Below are 25,000 nucleotides of genomic sequence, written 5' to 3'. Positions count from 1 at the left end.
TTCGCAATCTTCCAAAAAGTGTTGTCGCAAAACTCAAATTGTACATGCATATTATATAAATAGAGTAGATCTTTCAGTGTGAACCATTGGATAGCTGGCTGGCTGAAAGCTTGTGGGAAAAACTGCAGCAGATCGAAAATTAACGAAATCCATGTCCTTTGAATATTTTTGGAATTTATATCTGTTTGTACAATATCTTATAACTACGTATAACCTTGTTTCAATGTGTAAAATGAAAGCGAAAATGCCCTAAAAGAAATTTATGCATCTGAATATATACTTTGACACAATTTACTGTCTTTACTGGCCTTGAAAAAAGGTTTAAGAAAAGAGGCTAACAGATACGTCGAAAACTGTGATTTTCAATATTTCGAAAAGCAGACACGGCCAGAAATTCACAGTGGAGAATCTCTATGGTCTGTTCTGTTGTTTGCAGAGGAGCAAATACCTGGATAAATTTTACCCTATGCAACCTTCAAGTATCTCTTGCTACTCAGAACACATCTTCGCATCGTTAATAATGAACTCTTAAACTGCAAAATATCTCACATTTGGTCTTATCTTTCTGGGACAGACCTTAGTCAAACCTTGGTGATCGTATAAATCTGGGCACATTTTTGTCACGAGTTGGCCGGGTTAATTATGACCATATTCCTCGCCTCCTGGAACAGCAAAACGATAAAACCTGACGGCTTTTTAACTGTATCTTAAATCTGTTGAATCACTTCCGTTCAGAATTGTTTACGTTTAATACTTCAGATTAATTTTCACGGAGAACGGTGGAAACACAAGTGCCCGTTTGTAGTTTTCGTACTGTTAACTATACCACCAAGATTTGGCATATGTCAACTTGCAGTGATAACACAAGTTCGTGCAAGTAAGAATACTTATTCTGTAAAATACGGCCTTCTTCCAAAAATCTGTATCTGATCACCAAGTATTAAAATTTATCCAAACCAGTTTGCTGACTTTCCATGGCGTATTGTTTTACCATTGGAATATTTTGCGTGTTGTTCAGAGAAACTTGATGGGTTTTTCCAGACATTATGCTTTATTACCGGGATGCACCGTAAATACTGAATTTATATTCTTGTCCATTTACTGGAAAAAAAAAGATTTGTTACTGCAGAATCAACAATGCCGGAGAGGAATAATATTATAAATAAATGTCATGCTTGGTTCCTGAAATTTGAAAAACAGTTCCTGAAAATTAGAAACGCCATTATAAAAATGAAACGTTTTTCTCGTCTTTCAAGTCGAACTCCCGATAATTTTATCCGATTAAGCAATTCGTCTTAAATTGGCACAAATGATGTCAATAAAACAGAACCTGTAAGTAAAATGTTAACAAACCCTTCTTCCAGGAATGTTGACGACATTTTAAAAGCCTTATCACTGAGAATACGTTCCTATAGAATGGTCTCTTTTTCTTCATTCTCCTCCAGGTAACAGGAAAGTGATTTCTCGTTGTTTCCGTGCCGATTGGGTGCTAGAGACATCCACCGTTGCTGTGCGAAGAGACAATCACTTTCCCCCGTGGTTTCTATCTCCTCACAAAGTCTTTTCAAGAGTGCTTCTGTTTCGCTAAGCCAATTAGAAGTGGCATTATATTCCTGTACCTTAGCTTCGTGAAGCAAATCTCTGCAGGGTTTGTTTTCGCATAAAGGTGATGGTTGTTTCACGCACTGGAAGTTGCCTTTTATTTCCGCGCTTTTCTTGCATTCATTTATCTCCTTTATCAATGGTTTCTCAACAGGTGGGTTTTTAATCCCATTTGAGATGACCTTGCCATGAAATATCTCTCTTCGCAGACTACTAGACCTGTGTTCCCTCATAACAAATGAACTTTCCGAATCGGTAGTGCTGCGACATGAAGAATTGTGTCTCTTTAGATTTCTGAAACGATTAGCAACAAGCATGGATTCCCTATTTCTTCTTCTTTCCTGGCTTCTTTGACTAGCTTTGCTGCAATGGCACTTTATGACAGACAAACATCCACGCCGAAAATTACCATTACAAACGCCATAGACGATAACATTAAGCACGGAGTTTGCATAAGTAAAAGCTCTGCAAACGAGTACTATAACTTCTTCGTTGTCCTTGAAAGTCCTTGTGTGCGACAAATAATCGTAACTTAACCATAGCAATTGGTGCGGCATCATAAAAACCAGAAATATTGCTACAACAAAGAGAAACATTCGCGCCGTTTTAAGGTTCTGTCTTCTGCGCTTTTGAAGAGAAGGGTTTAAAACAGTTGATACGTCATGTTGTAGTCGTTTCCTGCGATTATTAGGGGTCGAACCGTTATGCCCGGCAAGAGCTGCTGCCTTGCCTGTGTTCTTGAAAAGCTTAAACCCTATCACAGCATAAGCTACTGACATAACAATGAGAGGTACTCCATACTGCAGCAGGAACAAAGCCACAGTATAAATCTTCGCCGCCCCTAACGACCAGGTTTCTTCACAGCTCGGCTTGTCGTCTCCGTTTGTCTTCAAGACCATGGAGTAAGGGACGACCGCAGATAATGAGATGCAGTGAATTGCGACAATCATTTTCAAACACTTTCCTGTCGTTATGCGGTACCGCAAGTTTAGCGGGCAGATAATGGCACAGTAGCGATCGATAGAGATTATTATAAGAGTTAACGCGGCTGCATTGGTAGAAAACGTTGCCAGCGGGTAGATAACTTTACATAACACTGCTCCGTAAGGCCAAAATCCTAACTCTTCCACTGCTAAATCAGGAGCGATGCTCGATATGGTCGTCGTCAAATCACAAGCGGCTAAGTTTGCTACAAAGATCATTGGCACAGTTTTCATTTTACGCAGTAACAGAACTGTCATAATAACCAAGGTGTTGCCTGTTACGCTGAACAAAAATATCGGCACAAAGATGCCATACCTCGCCAAGCGTAAATGCATCGTCACAGGAGTCTGCGCCGTGCCATTTTGCACAAATCTGCCATCGGTTGAAGCGACAGTGCCATTATCAGTCCAAAAGAACATTCTTGAAGATCGCAAACGAGAACAGAAAAATTCAAACCTAACCTCACAAAACGCAAAGCTGAAACTTCTGTTTACCTGATTGACGAGGAGTTAAACTGCCGCTGAAGGTGTGTTGAAATTGTCAGCACATCCACGTTTAAGCTGATAGTTTCTCAGCGGTTTCCGTAAAGATAACCAGACTTTCCGCCCAGATAACTGTTCCACGCCCGCTCTCAAGAGCCTCTGACTTACAACAAGCCCGAAATCAAGATGCAGTGGAAATACTGCGGGCCAGATGAATTCGAATCTCTGTTGGAAGCTTTAAAGTAGATCGCACAGACAGTTCCACGAAAACAGTCAAGATACGTATCACCTTCGTGTTCAATAATCCGATCTGTACACAAAAGAAGATAATCTTTCGCATTCTCATCGCACATAATTTACAGAAGTGAACTAAGTAGAGACTTAGTAGATAAGAAAGAAAATCTTTTCAAAATTGCAGTGACAATGTAAACAAAATACCTGATAACCTCCTCGGAAATAATTCGGCGGAAAACACTGTCTAAACCCTAATTGACTTTTGATATACTAACCCCAACGCTGGCAAAAAAAAAAAAAAAAACCAATGCCAATGGTGGCAGCGTCACCATTAATTACTTCAATTAAATTATGATTAACTATAACAGTGTTGTGTTCATATTGCAGAACTGTCAAATGATTGGTTTCGTTTATGATGCACCGAACGCAATTTTCGTGGTTGATTACCCTTCACAGACTTCACAGCAAGCGAAGTGACAATTAATGAAACGACTGGAAAAAAAATGTATCACCTATTAAGTGGGGTTACGCTTGCGTTAAAGCCAGCAGCTGGGGAAGCGATGCCTTGTTTCCTTTTTTTTTTTTTTTTTTCATCACTAAAATAAACAGCCCTTTGTTTTTTGACCGACGAAGTACCCCCTCCCGTCCGGTCCTGCTAAAAGTATCAATTCTCTTGCCTCCAGCCATAATTGCACAAATCAACACGAATAATGGCTGGTCTTTCATACACCGGATCCGAAATAATTAATGTCCACAAAAGAAAAGAACAAGGCGAACATGACAATACCTAATTAGCAAGGCCTAATAATGAACGCAAAAGTGTGTGTTATACTCCTTTTTATTTTTTCATTCGATTTCTCATGATTTCTGTCCATGTCATAGGACGTGACCATCTTTTCCGGCCTTGGTCTATCCACTATCGAAACACTGCTCTCTCTCTCTCGATCAATTGAAGTCCTACTTAAGGCAAGTACCATGAAGAAAACGAGGTCATTGCTCTCCAACGAAGAGCCCATTCAGTCAAATAAACATCGAAAACAGCATTATTTTTAAAAATGTTTACCACGCAAAATATTCGCTTGCCTGATTTGTTATCGGTATCACTTAATGTAACAAGAGAAAAAGTTAAACAGCGATTTGACCCTGGCTTACATGGCGGTGCCTGTACGAAATCGTATTTGTTTATGTAGCTGTTTCTTCTATTTTTCTTAAAACAATATTGATTTAATATGGGATCCAGGGGCAAACACACGTGAAATAAAGTTTGTTTGGAGAGCCTCTGTAAGTTTTTATTTGTTTACCGGCTTTTCATGTGGATAACTTTCGAGGAGAATGTATACATTCCTTTTTTTATGAGAAAGTCTAACATTGGGGCTGAGGCAGAAGTTATTTTTATTTATTTTTATTGCAATTTGAGCCTGAAAACGTTCTTAACACGTTCATAAAATTGTTTGGTATACTAAAAAGGTTCGACCACAAACTGAGTTGTTCATCAGTATATCACGCAATAAGACAACCACTTTGTTATTGTTAAGGACAGTGCATACTAATTCAAAGGTATTTTTGCGCTGTTTACTGAATATGCGGGAAAAGCAGATCTTACCAACTGTTTTTGAAATCCAACAAGAAAATTGGGGGTAACCAAGCAATTTTCGAAGAAAACGCTTACAATTGTTAAGTGTACCGTACGGTTTAAGCCTAAAATCAAAACAAGAACAGGCCCAGCTTACTATGCTTCTAAACAATGGAAGGCACCGTAATTACCTAACCGAAAGACTTGAGTATCAATGGTGAAGCTAATGAATTGAAGCCAGTGATGCTATTAGTCTCTCCCCTCGAGGCTTTTTAGGACTAATAGACCATATTCGTATTCTCGGTATTGGACTGGAACTAGCTTGCAATGGAGGCTAATGCGGGGGAATATATTAGAAAGTATTTGCATTTGAAAAGATTCCCCCGCATTAGCCTCCATTGCAAGCTAGTTCCAGTCCAATACCGAGAATACGAATATGGTCTATTTACAATGCTTTATGGGGAACTTCGGCAAGACTGCTTATTACGCAGTTTACAATTAATTTTAGGAGATGAGGTGTTTAAGATCCACAAAATGGAATTCTTCCAGCGCTTGCAACAAACGTTTTACAAGGAAATCGTGGTTGCGCCTAGACTTATTAGGGAGTTTAAGATCTACGACGCCGACGTCGACGAAAACGTCACCTCAAAATATAACGTTGCACTATCGTAAGTTTCTCGCGGTTTGGCCATCTCGTTCGCGTCTTACAATGTGGCCGAAGTATCCTAAAAATAAATTGGTACGAGCGGTTTCAGAGCAAAAATAGAGAATGAAAGATTCACATTTGAAGGCTCACGTTGTCGTCAAAACCTCAATGATTTGGTGATTTCACGTCGTTGTTGTGCAGAGAACCGCACGTTTATGCGCTAAAATGCGTGCTGCACGTGCAGCACGATTATTTTTCCTCTTTTAACCAATGATATTGTTGTTTCGTGGCGTTCTCGTCGACCACTGCGTCGTAGATCTTAATGTCCCTATTTTGTACAAACAGGGACGGCGGAGCTTAACATTTTGTATTCGGGGTGGGGGTAACAAGCAAGCGCCGGAGACGCTAACTTGTAGCGGGTTCTAGGGGAATTCTCCCCCCAGAAAATTTTCAATCGTGATCACGGAAAAAAAGGAAATGTTAGGAGATGTTGGCTCAAACCATTGACCAGTTTCAAACTTCGTGCAACAACGCCCAACAACACACCAAAGGGTGTTCAAACGGACGGAACATTTAACATCCATCAATGTTGGAACAATGTTGGCCAATGATAGGTGCGGTTACAAGGGACACTTTTACCGCGATAAATGACCCTTTTACCACGAGAAACTGGAGGAAGACCTTCGGACAGCAATGACCAGAACCAGGTTGCTGATCAGCGGTTTTCGTTAAAAAAAATGGTTTGCTGGGGGTGCTCAGTCTCGCGGGCTCAGAAAACCTGGTTGTGGTCATTAAGGTTTTTTGAAACGGGATTTGGCGCGTGTGACCGACATTTCCCAAGGTAAATTCCCCGTGGTAAATTTCCAAATTTCCATGGATACGTAAAAAAGATCAGACAAAGCGCCCATGATAAGTTGGATGGGTGTTTTGATTCCCGAGGAACAAGAGCCAATCACGACGTTGATAAAGTTGTGACTAAATTTCCCGCCAATGAATTGCCTCGGTAATCTTCGTAACGTGTGACCGCTGGTTTAACACGGTATACTAAATCCCAATTGTGAGGCACCGCGGGATAATTTACCATGGGAATTGGCATTTAAAATTTACCACGGTGTGTAACCGCACCTAATGTTACGTCCGTCTCCAAAAGGTTTTTCCTAGCTAACAAACGGGCCCCACGCGGTTCAGCATTTACACGAGACCCATGATCAATAAAACCGACATAATCTCCATGAAACGCCTTCTTAGGGTTACTTTCCTTTGAGTGGTTTTTTGTCGTTCAAGACCTAGCCCTCCTGCAGATTCATTAGGAAGGTTAGGGGCTTTGTTCTGGCACAACACGAAACAAAGAAATGATGCCGATGTCGGGACTTTGTTTCTTACTGATTTGATGCATTTATCTGACTCCCACTGGGTTATCAAATTAATTCCAAACGAAATTCGGAATCCTCGAAAAAAAGATCGCTATCTAAAGCCGACTGCATTTCATTTAAAAAAATGTGATCTTTCTTGCTAACCATCGATACTCAACTTCACTTAAGATTCCTTAAGTCAAATATTTTTTACTCCTCATATCGACCTTTTCACCTCCGAAAACGTGTTTTGACAATTTTCTACAGGAGATCTTCTTTTAACACGCTGTAAAATTATAATCGGACTTTCAATGAGAAAGGCAAACGTACCTGCTATACTAGAATGCTGCAATAGAATAGTTCAGTATAGTGTAAGTTCACCAGTCCTGTCCGCGCTCTTTCAATTAATTTGGTCGCATACTCTAGGGTCAGGCTATAATCAAATCTTTCCGGCACTAATCCCTCTAACTGAATTCTAGAAAAATCTCCCCACGAGCCGGAACTACTGCAAGAACGCTCTTCCAAAAGCGACTGGCAGGCGTCCAGGTTAAATGGAAACCTAAAGGTTTTGATACTTCTAAACCAACGGTTAGCGCTAACCAGGCTTCGAGCAAACGGCCCCTGGAGTTTACCTTGCGTCCAGTTCCTCACAAGCTCAGTTTTCTAAAATTAATTCAGCTTTAGATGTCTTCAGTTGTAGAATATGAGATCTCAGTTCTATTCGACTTGTCTGCAGGTTGGGCTTGAAGTATGATCGGTACGGGTCTCTAATGGAAACTTTAAGAACTGCTTAGAAGTTACATAGGATTAACAGGTTGGCAAAGCATGAGCTTTTAGTCGAAAGCCGAGGCGTTAACAGTTGAGGCTGTTGACGCGCCCACAGGGCGAGACATACGAAACAGACGTATTCAGTCTTAAATCGTTTATCTCTTTCAATTAAATTTGTAACACATTTGAGGGTCAGGCTATAATCAAATTTTCCACACTAATGGTTCTAGTGAATTTTGAAAATTCTATTGATGAGCCGAACTCTTGCAAACATCTAACCAAAGACCGCTCTTGAAAAAGCGACTGGCCTTGGTCCAGGTTAAATGGCCTGATATTCTGCAGTTTAGCTTGCTTCCGCTTCCTCACAAGCTCAGTTTTAAAAAGAATAAATTCAGCTTCAGATATCTTGAGTTGTAGAATATGAGATCTCAGTTCTATTCGACTTGTCAGCAGGTCTGAAATGGAAACTTTAAGACCGGCTTAGCTGTTACATATTTTAAGGTTGGCGAAGCACGCGCTATAAATCGAAAGCCGAGGCGTAAACTGTCAGTTCTATTCGACTTGTCTGCAGGCTGGGCTTGAAGTATGATCGGCACGGGTCTCTATTGGAAACTTAAAGCACTGCTTAGAAATTCCATAGGATTAACAGGTTGGCAAAGCATGCGCTTCAAGTCGAAAGCTTAGGCGTTAACTGTTGAGGCTGTTGACGAAACACACGTATTCCGTCTTAAATCGTCTCTCTTTCAATTAAATTTGTAACACATTTGAGGGTCAGGCTATAACCAAATCTTCCACTAATCCTTCTAGTGAATTTTGAAAATTCTACTGATGAGCCGAACTCTTGCAAACATCTAACCAAAGACCGCTCTTGAAAAAGCGACTGGCCTGGGTCCAGGTTAAATGGCCGGATATTCTGCAGTTTAGCTTGCTTCCAGTTCCTCACAAGCTCAGTTTAAAAGAGGAATTCAGCTTAAGATATCTCGAGTTGTAGAATACGAGATCTCAGAGTTCCTTCCGGCTTGTCAGCAGGTCCCAAATGGGAAACTTTAAGACCGGCTTAGCTGTTACATAGGATTGACCTCAATTTTAAGGCTGGCGAAGCATGCGCTAAAAGTCGAAAGCCGAGGCGTTAACTGGTTAACGCGCCCACAGACCCCACAGGGCGAGGTATACGAAACAGATGTATTCAGTTTTTAATCGTCTCCAGTTAAATCGATTTGGTTGATCCACAGGTAGACTTCCGAGAACTCAGAGAGCTTCATCTGCCTGATGTAGAACAATACTGCGGGCTTTGGTGGTATGTATTCTGGCTGGGCAACAGCTTCTTTTACAGCTTCAACGAAGCTATTGAAAAATGTAACGTCACTTTATTTCACGTCTGTAGTTCCTTCAGCTACGAGGCTGGTATCAATGGAAGCCAACGGTGCGACCTATAAGGTGTCGCTGTTGAAAAAACTATGCCGTATTACACAGAAATATCCATAGTTTTCAAATAATTTTCATCGCAATAGGCCTGAGATAAAACTCTCTGCGAATTTTAAACAATTCTCTGGATCAGATTCAAAGCCACTTAAAAATTATTCAGTTGTGAAGATGGCTATGAACCTGCTGCAGAGAATTATTTCTCAACGTTGCGGAGAGTTTTATCTTAGCCTCCATGCCGGTCACCGAGTTCGTTCTCGAGATATAAGCGTTAAAAGACAAAATATTGGGTGTTTTCAGCTGGCTCTTTGGTTGCCATGGTAACATATTACGTCACATGAACGAGTGCACCTTGTTTAGCAATTATTGGTGTTTCGTATGGTACCATAACATTGCTGTTACGTAAACAGTGTTATGGAGTTAATGGTTCCAATACGACATTCTCTCGAAAGTGTTGGAATTGATTTGAACGGCTACCTTAATTGGTGCTATCCACACTTCTCCAAACCCTTTTGATGCGTTTTCGCCTAACATCCACACCACAACTCCCCGGCTGTAGTGCGGATGGGTGAAAACGGAGATTAAGTGTGGAGGGGACCTTAATTCAACAGAAGCTGGAAAAACACTAAGTATAGATTGCTAGCAGTCCCTGCTATGTCACTCGAGTCACGCGCTTGTTTTGTCACGGAGTCGAGAAAACGGCTGCGAGAGAGACTTTTAGTGAAGTGAGGAGAACTCCCTACCCTATGCTTCCCTCAGCCGTTTTGCTCGATTGCGTGACAAGCGGGTGAATTAGAGGGGATGCTAGCCAAATAGTGAGCTGCTGAACTCGCCTTACAAGTCCGCGGCCTTAATACTCAACAACGCCAAGCGATCCTTTAAATAAGACTTTGAAACTCAAAAATACTGCACATCAGATAAAATGTAAAGATTATTCTTCTTCTTAATGAATAGCAAATGCTATTTCAGTGTCAGAAAACAAGTCTTATTTTATGCTACCATAAAATCAAAATAAAACTGACAATATGTGATGAACAACTTGTCTGCAAAGTCGAAATGTTCCTCTCTGCGCGACTACTACGATGGCGCCAAGGCACAACGTCGACCCGACTCCTTCCTCTTGTACCACTTAGGTTCCCAGAGTCACCCTGCGAGCAGAGCCTCTCTGATCCTCACCGGAAGGCGATGGACACTTCACCTGCGTTTGAAATGGTCTCCAAGCAACGGCTTGCGCATGCTCAATAAAGACTTTACATGATTTCTGCAGAGTCCTTTCTTCTTCGTCGAGTTTAAGAAAGGCTCTGCTGCCAGGGTGACCAGAAGTTCACCGGCATAAAAATGACCATAAGCTGTTCTTTTTTCTTTTTAAAATTGTTCAAATGAATCTACACTTACCCTAAAACGCTATTTTTATTTCCCACTCTCATTGCAGCGAAACGCGTTTTGTAAAAATAATTTTTTAGCCCTATAGTTCTGTGGTGGGAGACAAATTAAACAAAAATATTCTGTTTACTTATGACATAGTCTGCTAGGTCCATGTTATGTGAGTACAGCTGTGCGTTTTTCTACTAAATCGCGTTTTGTCACGTTTCTGTCGATTGCGTGACAAAATAGTATACACGAGCGTGGCCAACAGTAGTCATGTGTTCTTGTACGTCACGATTCCTTCGTGCATCAAGACGAACCACGTGAGGCGAATAGTGCGCAAAACACCTGTACTTAGGGAGCTTAGCAATGACGATGACGGCTGCTAAAAAGAACGCCACAACATAATGGTTTCAATTAATGAAGCAAAAAAACGCATCTTTGCCGTTCTCGTCCTGAAAAAAAAAACATGAAATGACCAAATTTGTGGAGGACGTGTCCCGACGAGAGCCTTTCCATTCTCTCTCCAAACAATCACACCATTTATACCAATTACTAGCGGAACGTTGGTACACACTCAGTACGCCGAACAACTTGCAAGAATCGCAAAATGATTTCAACAACGCAAAGTTGTATTTCTAAACGACGTCCCCGTGAGTCATCGTCCTCCTAGCTCAATTTTGAATGTTCTTCAATCAACAATTTAGAAATCGCGATTCGTTAAAATTGTGCCTTTGGTGAAGTGTAGATTCAAGTGAAAATATAACCGGAAGTGACATCATCAGTTCAAGCGTCAATACGAGTCATGGTCCTAATCGTTTTCTTCTCTTGGCGCATGCGTGTTTCCAGGTCACTCCACCGGTTGTCCATTATCAATATGTACCCTATATTTACATGGCTAAAATTGATCTATTCGTCTACGATACGTGCTGCAAATGTTTGGGAGCGTCTTTAAACATGTACTCTAGTCTGTAAGCTTCGGCTAATAGGAGACTTATCTGCTGGTCATCCCAGTTGTGGGTGGGAAGATTTTGCAGAAGCAGCATGAGGCCCTGTGGAAAGCCAAAGTATACATACATGAGTGTGTGAGATCATCCCAGTTAAAGGCGCTATGTCACGTTATTTTAGGGTTTTTAGGAGAAATCTTTAGTTAATCACGAGTTTAAAACTCGGAAATGGTAATGTGGAATGTCTTTACGGATAAAAATTCTCGTTACATCACAAAAGCGCACCGGTGGCTCAGTTGGTTGAGCATCGGGCTGTCACGCGGGAGGTCGCGGGTTCGCACCCCGGCTGGATCAACACTCAGGATCTTAAAATAACTGAGGAGAAAGTGCTGCCTTTGTAATTTCATCTGCAAATGGTTAGACTTTCAAGTCTTCTGGGATAAGGACTATAAACCGTAGGCCCCGTCTCACAAATATCTTCTATGTTCATAAGTTCCCTGTGGGACGTTAAAGAACCCATGCACACACTATTTGAGAAGAGTAGGGGATGAAGTCCCTGGTGTTTTTGTGGCTGTCCTGTTCTCTCAGGCAGAAGTGGCCGGCTTGGCGGTGATGTCTCTAAAAAGGCTTGTGGTGTATGACGACACCAAAGCAGAAACAGTCACAAGTCAAAAAGGGACTTCGCTGAGCTGGAATATGTAGATGTAGAAGAGAGATAACTCTTAGCAGGAACGACCTCTATCCATGTGATTTGCCATAAACTTGAAAAACGTCGCGCCGACGTTTTTCAAGATTACCCAAATGCAATCCGTTTCACTCCTGTCCATTTGTGTCCATCCATGCTTCTATTTCTTTTTGCTGTATTTCTTTGATGTTGGGCAACAGTTTTAAGTGGTTATTGCAATGTTTCATTCTACTTTTTAAAATTTTGAGATAATACTGGCTACGTTTATACGCCCAGTATTTGTGACTAGGGCCTGGCATTCAGGAGTTTTAAACTGCACTAATAATAATAATAATAATAATAATAATAATAATAATAATAATAATAATAATAATAATTCATAGAAAACCTCCTTTACAGTGACCTTTTTACTCATGGAACCCTAACCCTAACCCGGAGGGAATTCGGTAACTCGTCACTTATAAACACTCAAAAAGGATGAAATTTACCATAATAACGATAATATCAAAATGAACAAACCTGAAAATCGTGTTCTTTTAAAATTTCCGACGAAAAATGTTTCAGGAATGCCGCACAGACATACAAATGGAAAGACGCAAAGCCATTCTCTACAGCCTGGCAGAAAGAAACAAAACATATCAAAACCTGCAAGGGAACGTCACTAAGTGAGCGAGCTTAAAACATCTCCTGTTTTGTAAACCTTTCAACCACGCTTCGCAAATCCGACAAATTAAGTAACACAAGGGGAATAAATATTTTCCTTCCTCCTACAACAATCTTAGGGCAATACGCGACATTAAACATTCATGCAGTTACACCGGGGTTCAACAATCACGCCCTCGCCACTGGCTACAATTCACCAGCTTCCCCATTGTCACAAATGGCAAACGCAAATATCAAATGTACAATAATAATACAATACATTCTTAATTTACCACTTCCCATAGGGGCTTTTCAGGGCCAATGAAACACAAGCAACGTAACGACAGATCACAACAACAACAACAACTGTTAAGAATCCCAACGGGCCGGAGGCAAACCAGTTGGCTATTCACAAGTGCGGCCGAGAAGTTGAACCAGGGACTACCTGGAACAAATTCAACGAGTGGTCACAGCGGGTCCTGAACCCGGGATCTCGGGATCTCAAGGCAAGCGTTCTAACCACTGGGCCGCACTGCATGCCGAGCTGTATATTTGCGGCAATGTCGTTCCCAGAGTCAGCGTTTTTGTTACCAGCACCCGTTCCGCTGAACAAGGGTAATGGAAGCTCTGGGGTCGACAATGTATTTGCCGTTACTTGTAAGGGCCACCGCAACAACTACAGCCTATGTTGTTTTCCAGATGCGAATATTTACTGCAGCGACCTACAACAGTTTAGTTTCCTTCCTTGTGGGGAGGGGGAGAGGAGATAAATAGACCATTTTCGTATTCTCACGGCTGGACTGGATCTAGCATGAAATGGAGGCTAAGGCGGGCAATCTTTTCAAATGCAAATTAATTTGCCCGCATTAGCCTCCATTTCATGCTAGATCCAGTCCAACCATTAGAATACGAAACTGGCCTATTGATAGGATGGGGTCTAAAAGTTGAGCAATCCTCCCGACCGCCCACCAAACAAAACAACTCTAGAACGACCCCGCAGTTATTTGTTCGAACTTTTTAATATACAGCACAAACCAGATATGTGTCCCATAGTCTGATTGTGGATCTCAGTGGCATTTCTCGCATTAACAAATTGTTCATCCATCGAAAGGCAAATTGCAGATATTCAACGTGGTTTTTCTCTAAGTGATTGTTGAGAGGCTCTGCAGAGGCGAAAAACAGTTAAACTGTTAGAAAAACAACAATAATTGGCATCCACTCAACCGGTCAATGCCCAGTATTTTCATGCACTTCTGTATTGTTGCTTTGAAGTGCAGGGAAGTTGAGTCCTTACAATTAATCATAATCATTCTCTCTATAGTTACATCCAGGTGATCTGGTGAGGTAATTCGGAGGACTGGGGAGAAAAATTTAAACGCCGTATCCCACAACCGCACGCGGCCTTGCATGTTATTTCCGAATTCAACATGGCAGAGGCAAGGTTAGATCTCGCCGGTTGTACTTGAATGTTCATTCAGTACCAGGAAATGCGCGAGACATGGAATGATCTGTTGAGTTTTGGCGATGGAAACACTACAAGAAATTTGGAAACAAAACCTAAGGCCGCGCGCGGTTGTGGGATACGGCGTTAAAATTTTTCTTCCTCCAAATTACGTCACCAGATCACATGGATATGTGGAACGTTTTGAAACCTTCATCTGAATCGTTTCATTGTCATGATTTTTTCGTATTTACACTATTTATGTAATTTGTTTGTTATTACGTTGTCTTTTTTGTAGCAAGGGGTGCTTGCAAGTGGGTGACTTTGTATCTTTTTTTTTCTTTTAGGGGTTGGGTCGGGTAATTTACCTAGTAGGGGACCTTGTGTCCTATTGTAATAGCTGCCTTTGGGCGAATTCGTTAAATAAATAAAACTAAATACCAAGGAACTTATAGTTTTTCGTTTTTTGGGGATCCTCATTAGAATTCTCTAAAAGAGAATGGATGAAATTCTACGTCAGGTTGCGACCGTAATCCAAGGCAATTACGGTCATATGCCTTACAATGTAAATGCATTAGATGAAAGACTGCTCGGCCATATTCAATCAGTGCTCCTAGCACTATATCCTCCACAGCACTTGTGTTCAATGCCTAATCCTAGAATGCCAAAAAGCAAAGTGTGATGAGCAAAACCAAGCAGTTTGCCTGCAATCCGTACTTCAAATGGTTGAATGTTCCGACGATAATAAAAAATTTCTCTTTCGTAAAGTCATAATTTACATTTTGACAAAAACTGGGTCCAGCTGGTTCTGCCACTTTTTGCATTCTTTCCAAAGAATAATAATCAATCTTTGGTTAAATACAATGTCATGTACTCACCATCAATTCTTTGGATTAATTCTCGGAGAGCATTGACCTTCATTTGAATTCCTGGTTGAGCGAACGTGTAATTATCCTGCGAGATAAGTTGTATAAAAATAACGACCGTGAGCTCGTTGGTGAGTAAGTTGTGCATGCAATGGTTGCAGAGATTTGGTGTGATGACAATGAACTGATATTGAAGATGATGATGATGATGATGATGACGAGGATGACGATGACAATTGGTTGAGCACCGGGCTGTCACGCGGGAGGTCGTGAGTTCAACTCCGGCCGGACCAACACTCATGGTCTTTAAATAACTGAGGAGAAAGTGCTGCCTTTGTAATTACATCTGCAAATGGTTAGACTCTCTAGTCTTCTCGGATAAGGACGATAAGCCGGAGGTCCCGTCTCTCAACCCTTCAATGTTCATAATCCTGTGGGACGTAAAAGAACCCGCACACTTGTCGCAAAGAGCAGGGCATGTAGTTCCCGGTGTTGTGGTCTGTCTTCTGTGGTGTATCATGGTTGGGAGGGTAAATGCTCGGAGATATTAGCTACACCAAGCTACTCTAAAAATCCGAGGGTAAATAAAGATGTATGATACATGATATGATGATGACGATGATGATAGTGATGATGATGATGACGAGGATGATGATGATGACGATGATGATGACGAGGATGATGATAATGATGATGATGATGATAGTGATGATGATGACGAGGATGATGATGACGAGGATGATGATAATGACGATGATGATAATGACGATGATGATGATAGTGATGATGATGACGAGGATGACGATGATGATGACGAGGATGATGATAATGACGATGATGATGATAGTGATGATGATGATGATGACGATGATGATGACGATGATGATGACGATGATGATGATAGTGATGATGATGACGGGGATGATGATGATGACGAGGATGATGATGACGACGACGAGGAAACTGATGACGACGATGATGGAGAAGATAATGACGACAATGACGATGACCATGACGATGGTGGTGATGGTGACGGACACTTCTAATCAGAACCACACAAGTTCCACCTCTAAGCATGCCGGCATACCGTATTTACTCGAATAAGCGACGCGGCGCTTATTTAATTTTTCGCGCCTCAAGTGTGGTGCTTATTCGAGGGCGGCACTTATTTAAAAATTGGATGCCACACAGGAATATTTCTGTACGGAGATTAACAGAAACGTCTTTTGATAGTCACCATGTGACTCTTACGGCATTTAACTTAAGGGACAAGCAGTGAAATACAATCACTTTGAAGAGAAAACATCGGTTTTGATGCAAATACATTTCCCATAACGTAATAGAATTACTTTTTAGTGAAATTCCTCGAATAAGCGCCGCATTATGACCGCGGCGCTTATTTATTATTCAGGGCAGCGCTTATTTGCTTGTTTGTCCCAAATGCGGCGGTTAATGCGGCTAATGTCAAAACTCATCTTTTCTCTACTATATCCTCTTCACAATTGCTTTGGCACTAATAACAATCTGTTTATATTTTATTGGTAAAAATTATCTTCGTAATCATTTCCTTCTTTCTCATGAACTGCATGTTCCATCAAGGGCTGATATTGTGAGGAGAACTTAGATGCTGGTCTCTCTTGGGATTAATTACCTGTATTCCATCAAGCAATTTGCTCATACACCAGAAGCTGTCTGCCTCTATTGTATCTAAGACTTCTTTTGATAGTTTAGAAACGTCATGGTTTTCCAGGTCACCATCTGAATTTGGGAAAAAAAAAACTTTCAGTGCACTTAGGCCGTGTTCTATTGAGATCAACTGTTTATACTGCAACTGGTTTACATGTAGGTTGTACCGGCCCAATAGAGCGAGTTTTCAATCGAGTGTCGTAAAACCAAAACCAAAGTAATGACTTTGGCCAATCAAAAAGGACGGAGACAATCCAGTAGACCAATCAAAACTCAAAGTAATTACACTTAGCCGACACAAAGCTCGGGAAAAGGTGCACGCGCGAGCTACGATTGGTTTTTGATTTCACTTCTGATTGGTTGACGAAATGGCGCGCGATCTTTGAACCAATCACTGGGTGAAATAATTTGAAACGAACGATACTTCAAAATGGCCGAAACTGCGGGTCTAACCAACGCCCGCGGTATTTGCGACACGCAGTTTCGGGCATTAAAAGTTCAACGTACGCGTACGTTGAACTTTTAAGTCAACTCCCAGTCTGTGGTCCCTAGAGAAACTGGAAACAATGCTTATGCAAAATTTTGGAGAGATAAACAAAGAGTATTATGGTATTCTTGATATTGGCTAATTATTATTGTTTTTCCCAATAGAACACAAACTTAGTGCACCCAAGCTGCTTACTGATTCTTACCTACGTATGCTGATAAAAACACCACGAAAAAGGGGGTCACAAGGTCGTTGATTCCTTGAACATAGCCACTTGCTGGGTGCCGGATGGCCCAAATGTAAAGGATTCTTTCAAATATCTGTCATTTCACAACAAATAATATTTTCATACTAAATTGAGAGAAGTTATCCGCACACTTAATTGGACAAATTAAGCATCTCTTACAGGCACCTGAAAATTTCAGGCAGTTTCAACAGCATTCGAATCCATCACCAGTCAGGGTTGAAATTGCGACCAGTACAGTCGCATTTGCGACTGAAATTTTCCCCTTTGCGACTAAAAGATCTGGAGAAGTCGCAAATTTGCGACTTGTTTTCATCTTCGCTCTTTCGAAACAAAAGGGTTAGTAGCAGTTGCCACTTTGCTGCTCTTTTTACTAAAATAAATGAAGAAATGACAAAATATTTTGTTTCTCGCCTTGAGTTTTCTTTCAATCTGAAGATAGCGTACAATTGTAGCGTAATTTTGCTGCGATGTTACGTGCACAACTCCATTCCTTCAATATCATTCGCCATTTTCAGCGGTTTATTTCAACACAAGTATTGTGGACTCATATTTTACTTTGCTTCACCGCTGACAACACAATGCAGCATGACGATTTTGCGACTAAAATTTTCGAAATTGCGACCACATTATTTTTTGTATCTTGTCGCAAAATTGCCACTGGATTTTTACGCTAATTTCAAGCCCTGCACCTGACCACCTCTGTGATGCATTGCTAAGTACCAGGATCACTTCTCTCAATTTCCTCTAATCCTGTCAACTCTGCTAGGGGTGAATGCTCTTACCACCACCCAATCCTTGTGCTAGGCTGCCTAAAACACGGAGTATCCCTGTTGGTCACAAGTCTAGGTATTAAACCCACCCAACAGGACTCAGGTGAACAGATCTGAGGTCGAGCAGGGATGGCGCAGTGGTGATTGCACTCGCCTCTCACCAATGTAGCCCGGGTTTGATTCTGGACAATTTTTCTAAATTCCAATTTGATCACCCTGAACCCCATGTTCACGCGAGTGGAGCTTCCTGGGTAAATGCCATTAATTATTATTATTATTATTATTATTATTATTATTATTATTATTATTATTATTATTATAGGAGACTCTCAGAGAAATACTTAATTGCTTGTAAATTTATAGTTCTTACCTTTTGGAGATATTTTAATGTTTGTAAATATTTTTATCATGGAAATAAAGTGATTATTGGTTATTATTATTATTATTATTATTATTATTATTATTATTATTATAATATAAATGGCAACTGATGCTTCCCTGTGGGACATGTTGTACTCTGTTTGCAAATGTGCAGGGCACGATTTAAATGACTAGTGTTTATAGACCAAAACTGCCTGTTTTACCTCTTGAACCAATGGTTGCTGAAAGAGTGGTATAAGGGGATTTGTTCTTGGGATGTCAATATGAATCTGTAGGGAAGAACAACATTCAACATTGTCATACAGTTACAAATACAAATACAAATAAACTGTGTCAAGGTCGACCTTGTTTGTTGCGATCCAGGGTTTCATTTTCTTTTGCTTTTAGTTCAATTTTTTTGAAAAACAAAAGAGTTGGATTTCTATTAAAACAAATTCTCTTTCTTTTATGTAGCATATTTAAAACTAAACTCAGGATTAATGTGTCTCATTTACATAGCACAATTTCTAAGTGGATATGTTGTCGGTAAAATGCGTTCTCAGGTTGAATCCTTTTTTACCTAGGTTAAATTGGTGATCCTCATAGGTTGAATATGCACTCCCCCACCCCCCCCTCCCCCCAAAAAAAGGATTGAAAACACTATACCTTCCCTCAAACTCTCACTGCCTTATGCATCTCAACATACCTTCTTACTGCTTCGTATCATCTTACCCGGCGATTTCTGTATTCATACACTTATCTCTTTAGGCACAACATCACAACATAGTTAGTAAGGAAACAGAAGACTGTACTAATCACTTACCGGTACTCGATCTCGCACCCTCCAGATCTGTAGTCCTGTGTCTTCACCAGTGAACTACAACGACGAACATGCTCAACCCAACACAGTTCTTTTCATTTTTTACTTTTTGTATAATAAGTCAATTGCCATATTCATGAATAATAACCCAGAACAGTCCTAAACTGACCCTAATTTCTCTTTAGGCTTAATTTAGGCTTCTAAAATCGGTTCTTTAATTCATCTGAGTGCGGATGCTAAACTTACGTAAAATGAGGATCACCAATTTAACATAGGTAAAAATGGATTTCACCTGAGAACGGATTTTACTGGCAACAGATACACTCAAACACACTTTACCAAAGCGCAGGCAAGTTACAAAGGGACTAATACTGTAAACAATGACTGTTTCTTGTTGTTTATGCCATTAAATTACCCCTTTATGGCCTCTCCCAACAATTTCTTTTCTGTATCCACCCTGCACACGTACCTGTCTAAATGTGTCATGGTAGGTATCTTCATATCTGGTAGGATAATACTGTTTTACAAAATTGTGGTACTCTTCTCGCTTTCTATCCAATGTTGCTTGTCTTCTGTCGATATTTGCAGGAAGATAACCCTAGTGGTAATTTCAAAGAAGACTTTAAAGGACTGCTCAATCAAGTTTCCGTTCTTGCAAATCTGAAACAACCTATTTGATAATTTAGAGCAGAACTTGTAATGGAGGATTCTGTAACTTACGCAAAGAAGCTGCCATGTTGTTGGGCGGACCGTGACAGGAATACCAGACCAACTCAGTTTTCTTATAGCATCTGAATAAAAATAAATAAAATAATAATAACAATTTATTATTGAATTACTAAACAAACAATGTTGACTAATCCAAGGTCATTGAAACAGGATTGATGGCATGTAACATCAGAAATTTTGAAAACTAACAGATGCATATGTTACGGACAATAAGCAATTATTGGATGAGGTTGAGCATGATAGCGAGAATTATCAAGGCCGAGGTTTGTGTTATCTGCCGAAGCCGAAGGTTGAGGTGGATAACACAAACCGAGGCCTTGATAATTTCGCTATCATGCGAAAACCGAATCCAATAATTGTTTTATTATACATTTATAAATGTAGAAGCGTTGAGACATTTCACAGAACAACAACAAAGTAAGCCACGCAATGACACGTTTCAGTGTAAACATCTTTATTAATGACAGCCGTGAATTACATGTAAAGCGGAATTCAAAAGGTTTACAGAAAGGATTTAAGCCTAAAACATCTGAAAACGTTTCAGGAAAAACTGAATCAAACTGAAACTTTTGAACAAAATTCTAAAGTTAAGTTGTACCGTCTTATGAAAAATGTTCCCGATATTGAGATGTAAACAAAACTTCATTGTCTGCAAAAACGCGTCATACCTACATGCATAAATGCCAGTGTCTGTAGATGTGACGCGATGACACAGTGCAATCTAGAATTAGCGGGGTGCTTTTAGCCAATCAAAATTGAGATAGCATCAGCATTGTATAATAATAATAATTCTCAACCTCGATGAAAACGAGACAACATGGACAACGACATTGTCACATGGTTGTACATTACTTTCAAAATTAATATCCTCTTGGTAATTAATGAATGGATTACAGACTTTCACTTTCATCTGTTGTTTCTTTTTTCTCTCTTAACATACTTTCTTAGTCCCTTTCCAACTAAGAAGGCCACTTAAAGATTTTACTTCAATGTCAGATGATTTTACCCATCAATTGCCGCCAGTTGCAAAAAGGTTTATAAAATCTACACTAGCTCAACAACTATTTCCTCTTTAACCCTTCCCAAGAGAGCCACTTGAAGATTTTTGCTGTCTAATACCAGACAACTTTACTCATCGCCAAGGTAACCCTTACCTTAGGAGCCAAGGGGTTAATTGCATATGTTCACATTCGCTTACCAAGATCAGTGTTAGGTCCAGCCAACAGCTTGCCAAATTTTTCAAGCTTGTGGATTTCTTGGTCTTGAAATTCCAGTTTCACTGCTCTTATTGGAGAGGGGGGTCTGGGAGATTGCGCAGGGGGTGGGGGTGGGGACTGGCTTGTGGATTTTGAGGACGACGATTGATTCTTGTTGCGTGCTACAAAGAAATGAAAGCAGTGGAAAAAATTACCCTTGGTAGACAAAGAAACAGATAATTTTATGAGTAAAAAAATGCAAATTAAATGCTGCAGCAATACTTGTGTGTAAAGAAACCACTGAAAACGGTTAAAATAATGTGCCCCAAATCTTCAGATTTCAAGAAAATTCACAGTGAGAAACAAAATAACTTTTCCATTTCTGTACTTATTTAAGCAACGTGGCAACTGCTAACTGTCTCATTTTGACAGAGCGAAGGTGGAAACTAGGTGCACAATTGTATCTTCTCCAGATAATTTTTATTAAGTTGCAAAAAAAATCAAGAAAAGATCAAGTGGAAATTTCAAGCCCTGCATGGTGTTGTGCTCTGATCTACAGGACCATTGGCACTTGTAAGCTATTGCCATAAATCTAAAAGCTTGTAAACAAAATAATCATTTACTCAATAACGTTAGAGGAGAGGGCCTTGATATCTTGTGTTCCTCTTTCTTAATTAACTGCTCTGGAAGCCTTTTCGGTTCTGGTCCTGGGTTGGTGGGAATGCTCGCTCTTACATCACCACCACTGATTGTGCGCACACGTGGCTGGATCGCAGAATTTCTTTTCTCTTCTGGATCCACCTTGATGACATCATCATCATCCTCACCCCATGCGTCACTTGTTTCATTATTGAACTCTTGGAAGCTCAAAAGCTTTGGTTTGACCTTTCCCTGAGCACTGGAAAATTGATAAAATCATGTTCATCAAAATTGCCATTTCCCTGATCATTACTAACATAATTATCATTTTCTTTATAGACTGAATGCATAAATGGCGGCCAAAAATATATTCTTTTGTTTATGTTCTAATTAGACTCTCAAGCAACATTTCTTTTGTCTTTTGTCCATGCAAATGAGGCTGGGGAGTCTGATTAGTACATAAACAAAAGATTATTTTTTGGGCCACCATTTATGCACTCGTTCTATACAATACATACTTAACTGACCACTCCACATAGGGGCTTTTCAGGGCCAGTGAAATACATGTACAATCAACGAAAAAAAAACAAGTGTTAAGAATCCCAACTGGCCGGAGGCAAGCCAGTTGGCTATTTACAAGTGCAGCTGAGAAATTGAACCAGGGACTACCGGGATCAAATTCAATTAGTGGTTAGGACAGGTCTTGAACCCGGGAACTCTGGATGTGAAGGCAAGTGCCCTAACCACCTGGCTGCACTGCCTCTGGCCACACTGTCTCTTTCTTCTCATCATCATTATTACTGTCAACATCATTGGTGCCATCGTTATTGTCACCATCCTCAACAATATCATCACCAACACTGCTATAAATTATATTACTAGAACGGAGTGCTGTATGTGAACTTATCAGATATACATGTATCCACAACAACCCTGCTGAGAATACAGCCACTCAAGAGGTCTTTGGCTTTTATACACATGACTACAGTGTTTTTTTTAAATTTGACAAACACTAAATTTCAGGGCTCAGTTGTTTTCTTTGTCTCACAAGTCTCAACGGAGATTTCTAAACAAAACAACATTCAAATTTAACCGCACAGCCTCATAGCCATGTGTGAATATTGATATATATAACGTGGCCTATTTGAAGCTGGTTACTGAGACTATGAACAGATGATAATTAGACCATTAAACAAAAGCCAAATCACCTGAACTGAAAGAGTTAAAAGATCACACACTGAATATTTGATATATACTTGTCATGAAAAAATAATAATGCATAAAAAGAAACCAAATTTGTTCAGTTTTTGTGACTTATGTTTGGTTCAATATGGCACAGTTAAAGTGACTCCAACTTGACTTCAAAGAAGCAAAACAATTGCTATACAGTATACTACTTCCTCCTCAATGTCTCACTCAAACTGAATGGAAGTGTTATGTAACATACACTCTTTTGCTAGAGATCTCTCAAAATAGTATTTGGATGATGAGCCACTACTCTATTAAAGTTCAACAAGAATGTTACGATTCAAATCTTTTTACAAAATTAAGCACAACTTTCAAGAAGCCTTAGTTATAGAGTCAAAATACCAAATTTCCGACAGTGAACTACCATATATTCGAATGCTACGAAAATTGCGCCACATGATTGATCAATACCGTGTTGTGATATTATAACTGTACATATGTATAAGATTACAAGTTCAAATGAAAATCAACGTTTACCAAAAGAAATTAAGAAATTAATTTATGCGATATAATGTAACATTAATAAAAAACTCACCCTTTCACCAAAAAGCGATCTGTGTGTTTCTGTCACTTCTCGAAATATTGAAACCAGAAAGCTTTTATCGATGTAAACAATGACTTCGTTTAGTCTATTCAATTTGCAAATTAAGTACATGTGAGCCAACTTAAAGAATTTTACCGAAAAGGCTTGACAAGAACGTCAAAACTTTTCAATCAATTATACATTCAAAAACCGTAATTCAACTGACCTCGCTTGCCCACTGCCTACGGAAACACTTGTTGAAGACGAAAGCAAATCTTGACCGCCATGCGCTGGTTTTATACTGGCAAATAACATATTTAAAATCAACAACAGTGCGCCCACAATTGCCTCAAATCCGACATAAACGCTTTTACCTTCCGGGCAATTTACTCGTATTTCTCTTCCAGAACGACTTTTTCGGGCTGCCTGTCTCAAACGTTGGTGCCAGACTCGAATGATTCTCTATAGTTTGGCTGTCCACTTCGTGTTCAATAGTATTGAACCGAGTTCCGAGCGCTATAACGCGTTCTTTAGCCGCTTCGCTCATGTTTTGAACAAATATTGCCTATCCACCCATCCTTAAGTGGTCAAATAGGATCAGCCTTCGCTTAACCAGAGCAAGGTCACAAAGAAAGAACAATTTCCTCCAAATATCTCCTTCACATCCAATATGGACGAAACAGCTACCGTCAGATGTGGCCATGGGCACACCCGCTGGCGAATAATATTTGTGTCGCAGGCCCGAAAACCGGAAGTTGTAACAGTTTTCGAAAAACTGACGGCATTGCTAATAAAGGTAACTTTTAATAGGTTGCTGCTTGATACTTTTCTCGTGGAAAGCATGATTGGGAATGAAAGGTGAACCTTCTGATATGAATGACGGAATTTTAAAAAGGTGCCTCGGTATGGTGTAAGTCAAGAAAGTTCCGCCTACATGTATATAGAATGCTGTTTTAATGAGAATGTCTAAGTCGGATTTTTAAAACTGGTAAAAGGCGCTGATTAGCCAATGTTATTGACGAAATTGTGCTCGCAAACATGGAAAATGGCCAAAACTGTGAAGCGAGCATAATCTGTCAAAGGATAAAGAAAGGTAAGCGCGTAAAAAAACGAAACTGCGAATGTCGTGAAAATTGAAAAAAAAAAAAACCTCTCAACACATCATTTTTTTAATGCAGCGTTTATGGCTCTCGAGATCTACCCAAGAAGATTCTGCAGTATTTTCTAGTTATTGTTAAATGCTTGTTTTAAATTTCTTATCGCCTCTGGGCGATTTGTTATCTTTT

General features: G+C 40.0%; 2 protein-coding genes across 5 annotated transcripts in view; both read right to left on the bottom strand.

Moving 5' to 3' along the window:
• The window catches only part of LOC138010361 (QRFP-like peptide receptor), a 7,739-nt gene extending 109 nt beyond the window's left edge, over nt 1–7,630 (bottom strand). The window contains exons 1-2 of one of the 3 annotated variants that reach the window (XM_068857283.1): nt 7,506–7,630; nt 1–3,378 (exon numbers count right to left, since the gene is read on the bottom strand). The exon at nt 1–3,378 is cut by the window's left edge and continues 109 nt beyond it. In XM_068857283.1, the coding sequence (XP_068713384.1) occupies nt 1,410–3,005 (1,596 nt within the window). In that variant the 5' untranslated portion in view covers nt 3,006–3,378; nt 7,506–7,630 and the 3' untranslated portion in view covers nt 1–1,409. Of the gene's footprint in view, nt 3,839–7,505 lie in introns of those variants that run through there. The other 2 variants (XM_068857281.1, XM_068857282.1) reach the window with 2 other exon arrangements.
• A 2,351-nt stretch (nt 7,631–9,981) lies between these two features.
• LOC138011139 (TBC1 domain family member 22B-like) overlaps nt 9,982–25,000 on the bottom strand; it is a 15,829-nt gene continuing 810 nt past the window's right edge. Inside the window, exons 1-13 of one of the 2 annotated variants that reach the window (XM_068858118.1) lie at nt 24,089–24,415; nt 23,941–24,015; nt 21,928–22,202; nt 21,307–21,486; nt 20,100–20,170; nt 19,849–19,977; nt 18,784–18,849; nt 17,388–17,502; nt 16,661–16,767; nt 15,022–15,097; nt 13,738–13,865; nt 12,580–12,675; nt 9,982–11,480 (exon numbers count right to left, since the gene is read on the bottom strand). In XM_068858118.1, the coding sequence (XP_068714219.1) occupies nt 11,346–11,480; nt 12,580–12,675; nt 13,738–13,865; nt 15,022–15,097; nt 16,661–16,767; nt 17,388–17,502; nt 18,784–18,849; nt 19,849–19,977; nt 20,100–20,170; nt 21,307–21,486; nt 21,928–22,202; nt 23,941–24,015; nt 24,089–24,261 (1,626 nt within the window). In that variant the 5' untranslated portion in view covers nt 24,262–24,415 and the 3' untranslated portion in view covers nt 9,982–11,345. Of the gene's footprint in view, nt 11,481–12,579; nt 12,676–13,737; nt 13,866–15,021; nt 15,098–16,660; nt 16,768–17,387; nt 17,503–18,783; nt 18,850–19,848; nt 19,978–20,099; nt 20,171–21,306; nt 21,487–21,927; nt 22,203–23,940; nt 24,016–24,088; nt 24,416–25,000 lie in introns of those variants that run through there. The other variant, XM_068858119.1, reaches the window with a different exon arrangement.

The sequence above is a fragment of the Montipora foliosa genome, chromosome 7 (assembly GCF_036669935.1).
Source record: "Montipora foliosa isolate CH-2021 chromosome 7, ASM3666993v2, whole genome shotgun sequence".
NCBI lineage: Eukaryota > Metazoa > Cnidaria > Anthozoa > Scleractinia > Acroporidae > Montipora > Montipora foliosa.
This window is presented reverse-complemented; position numbering and strand designations above follow the sequence as displayed.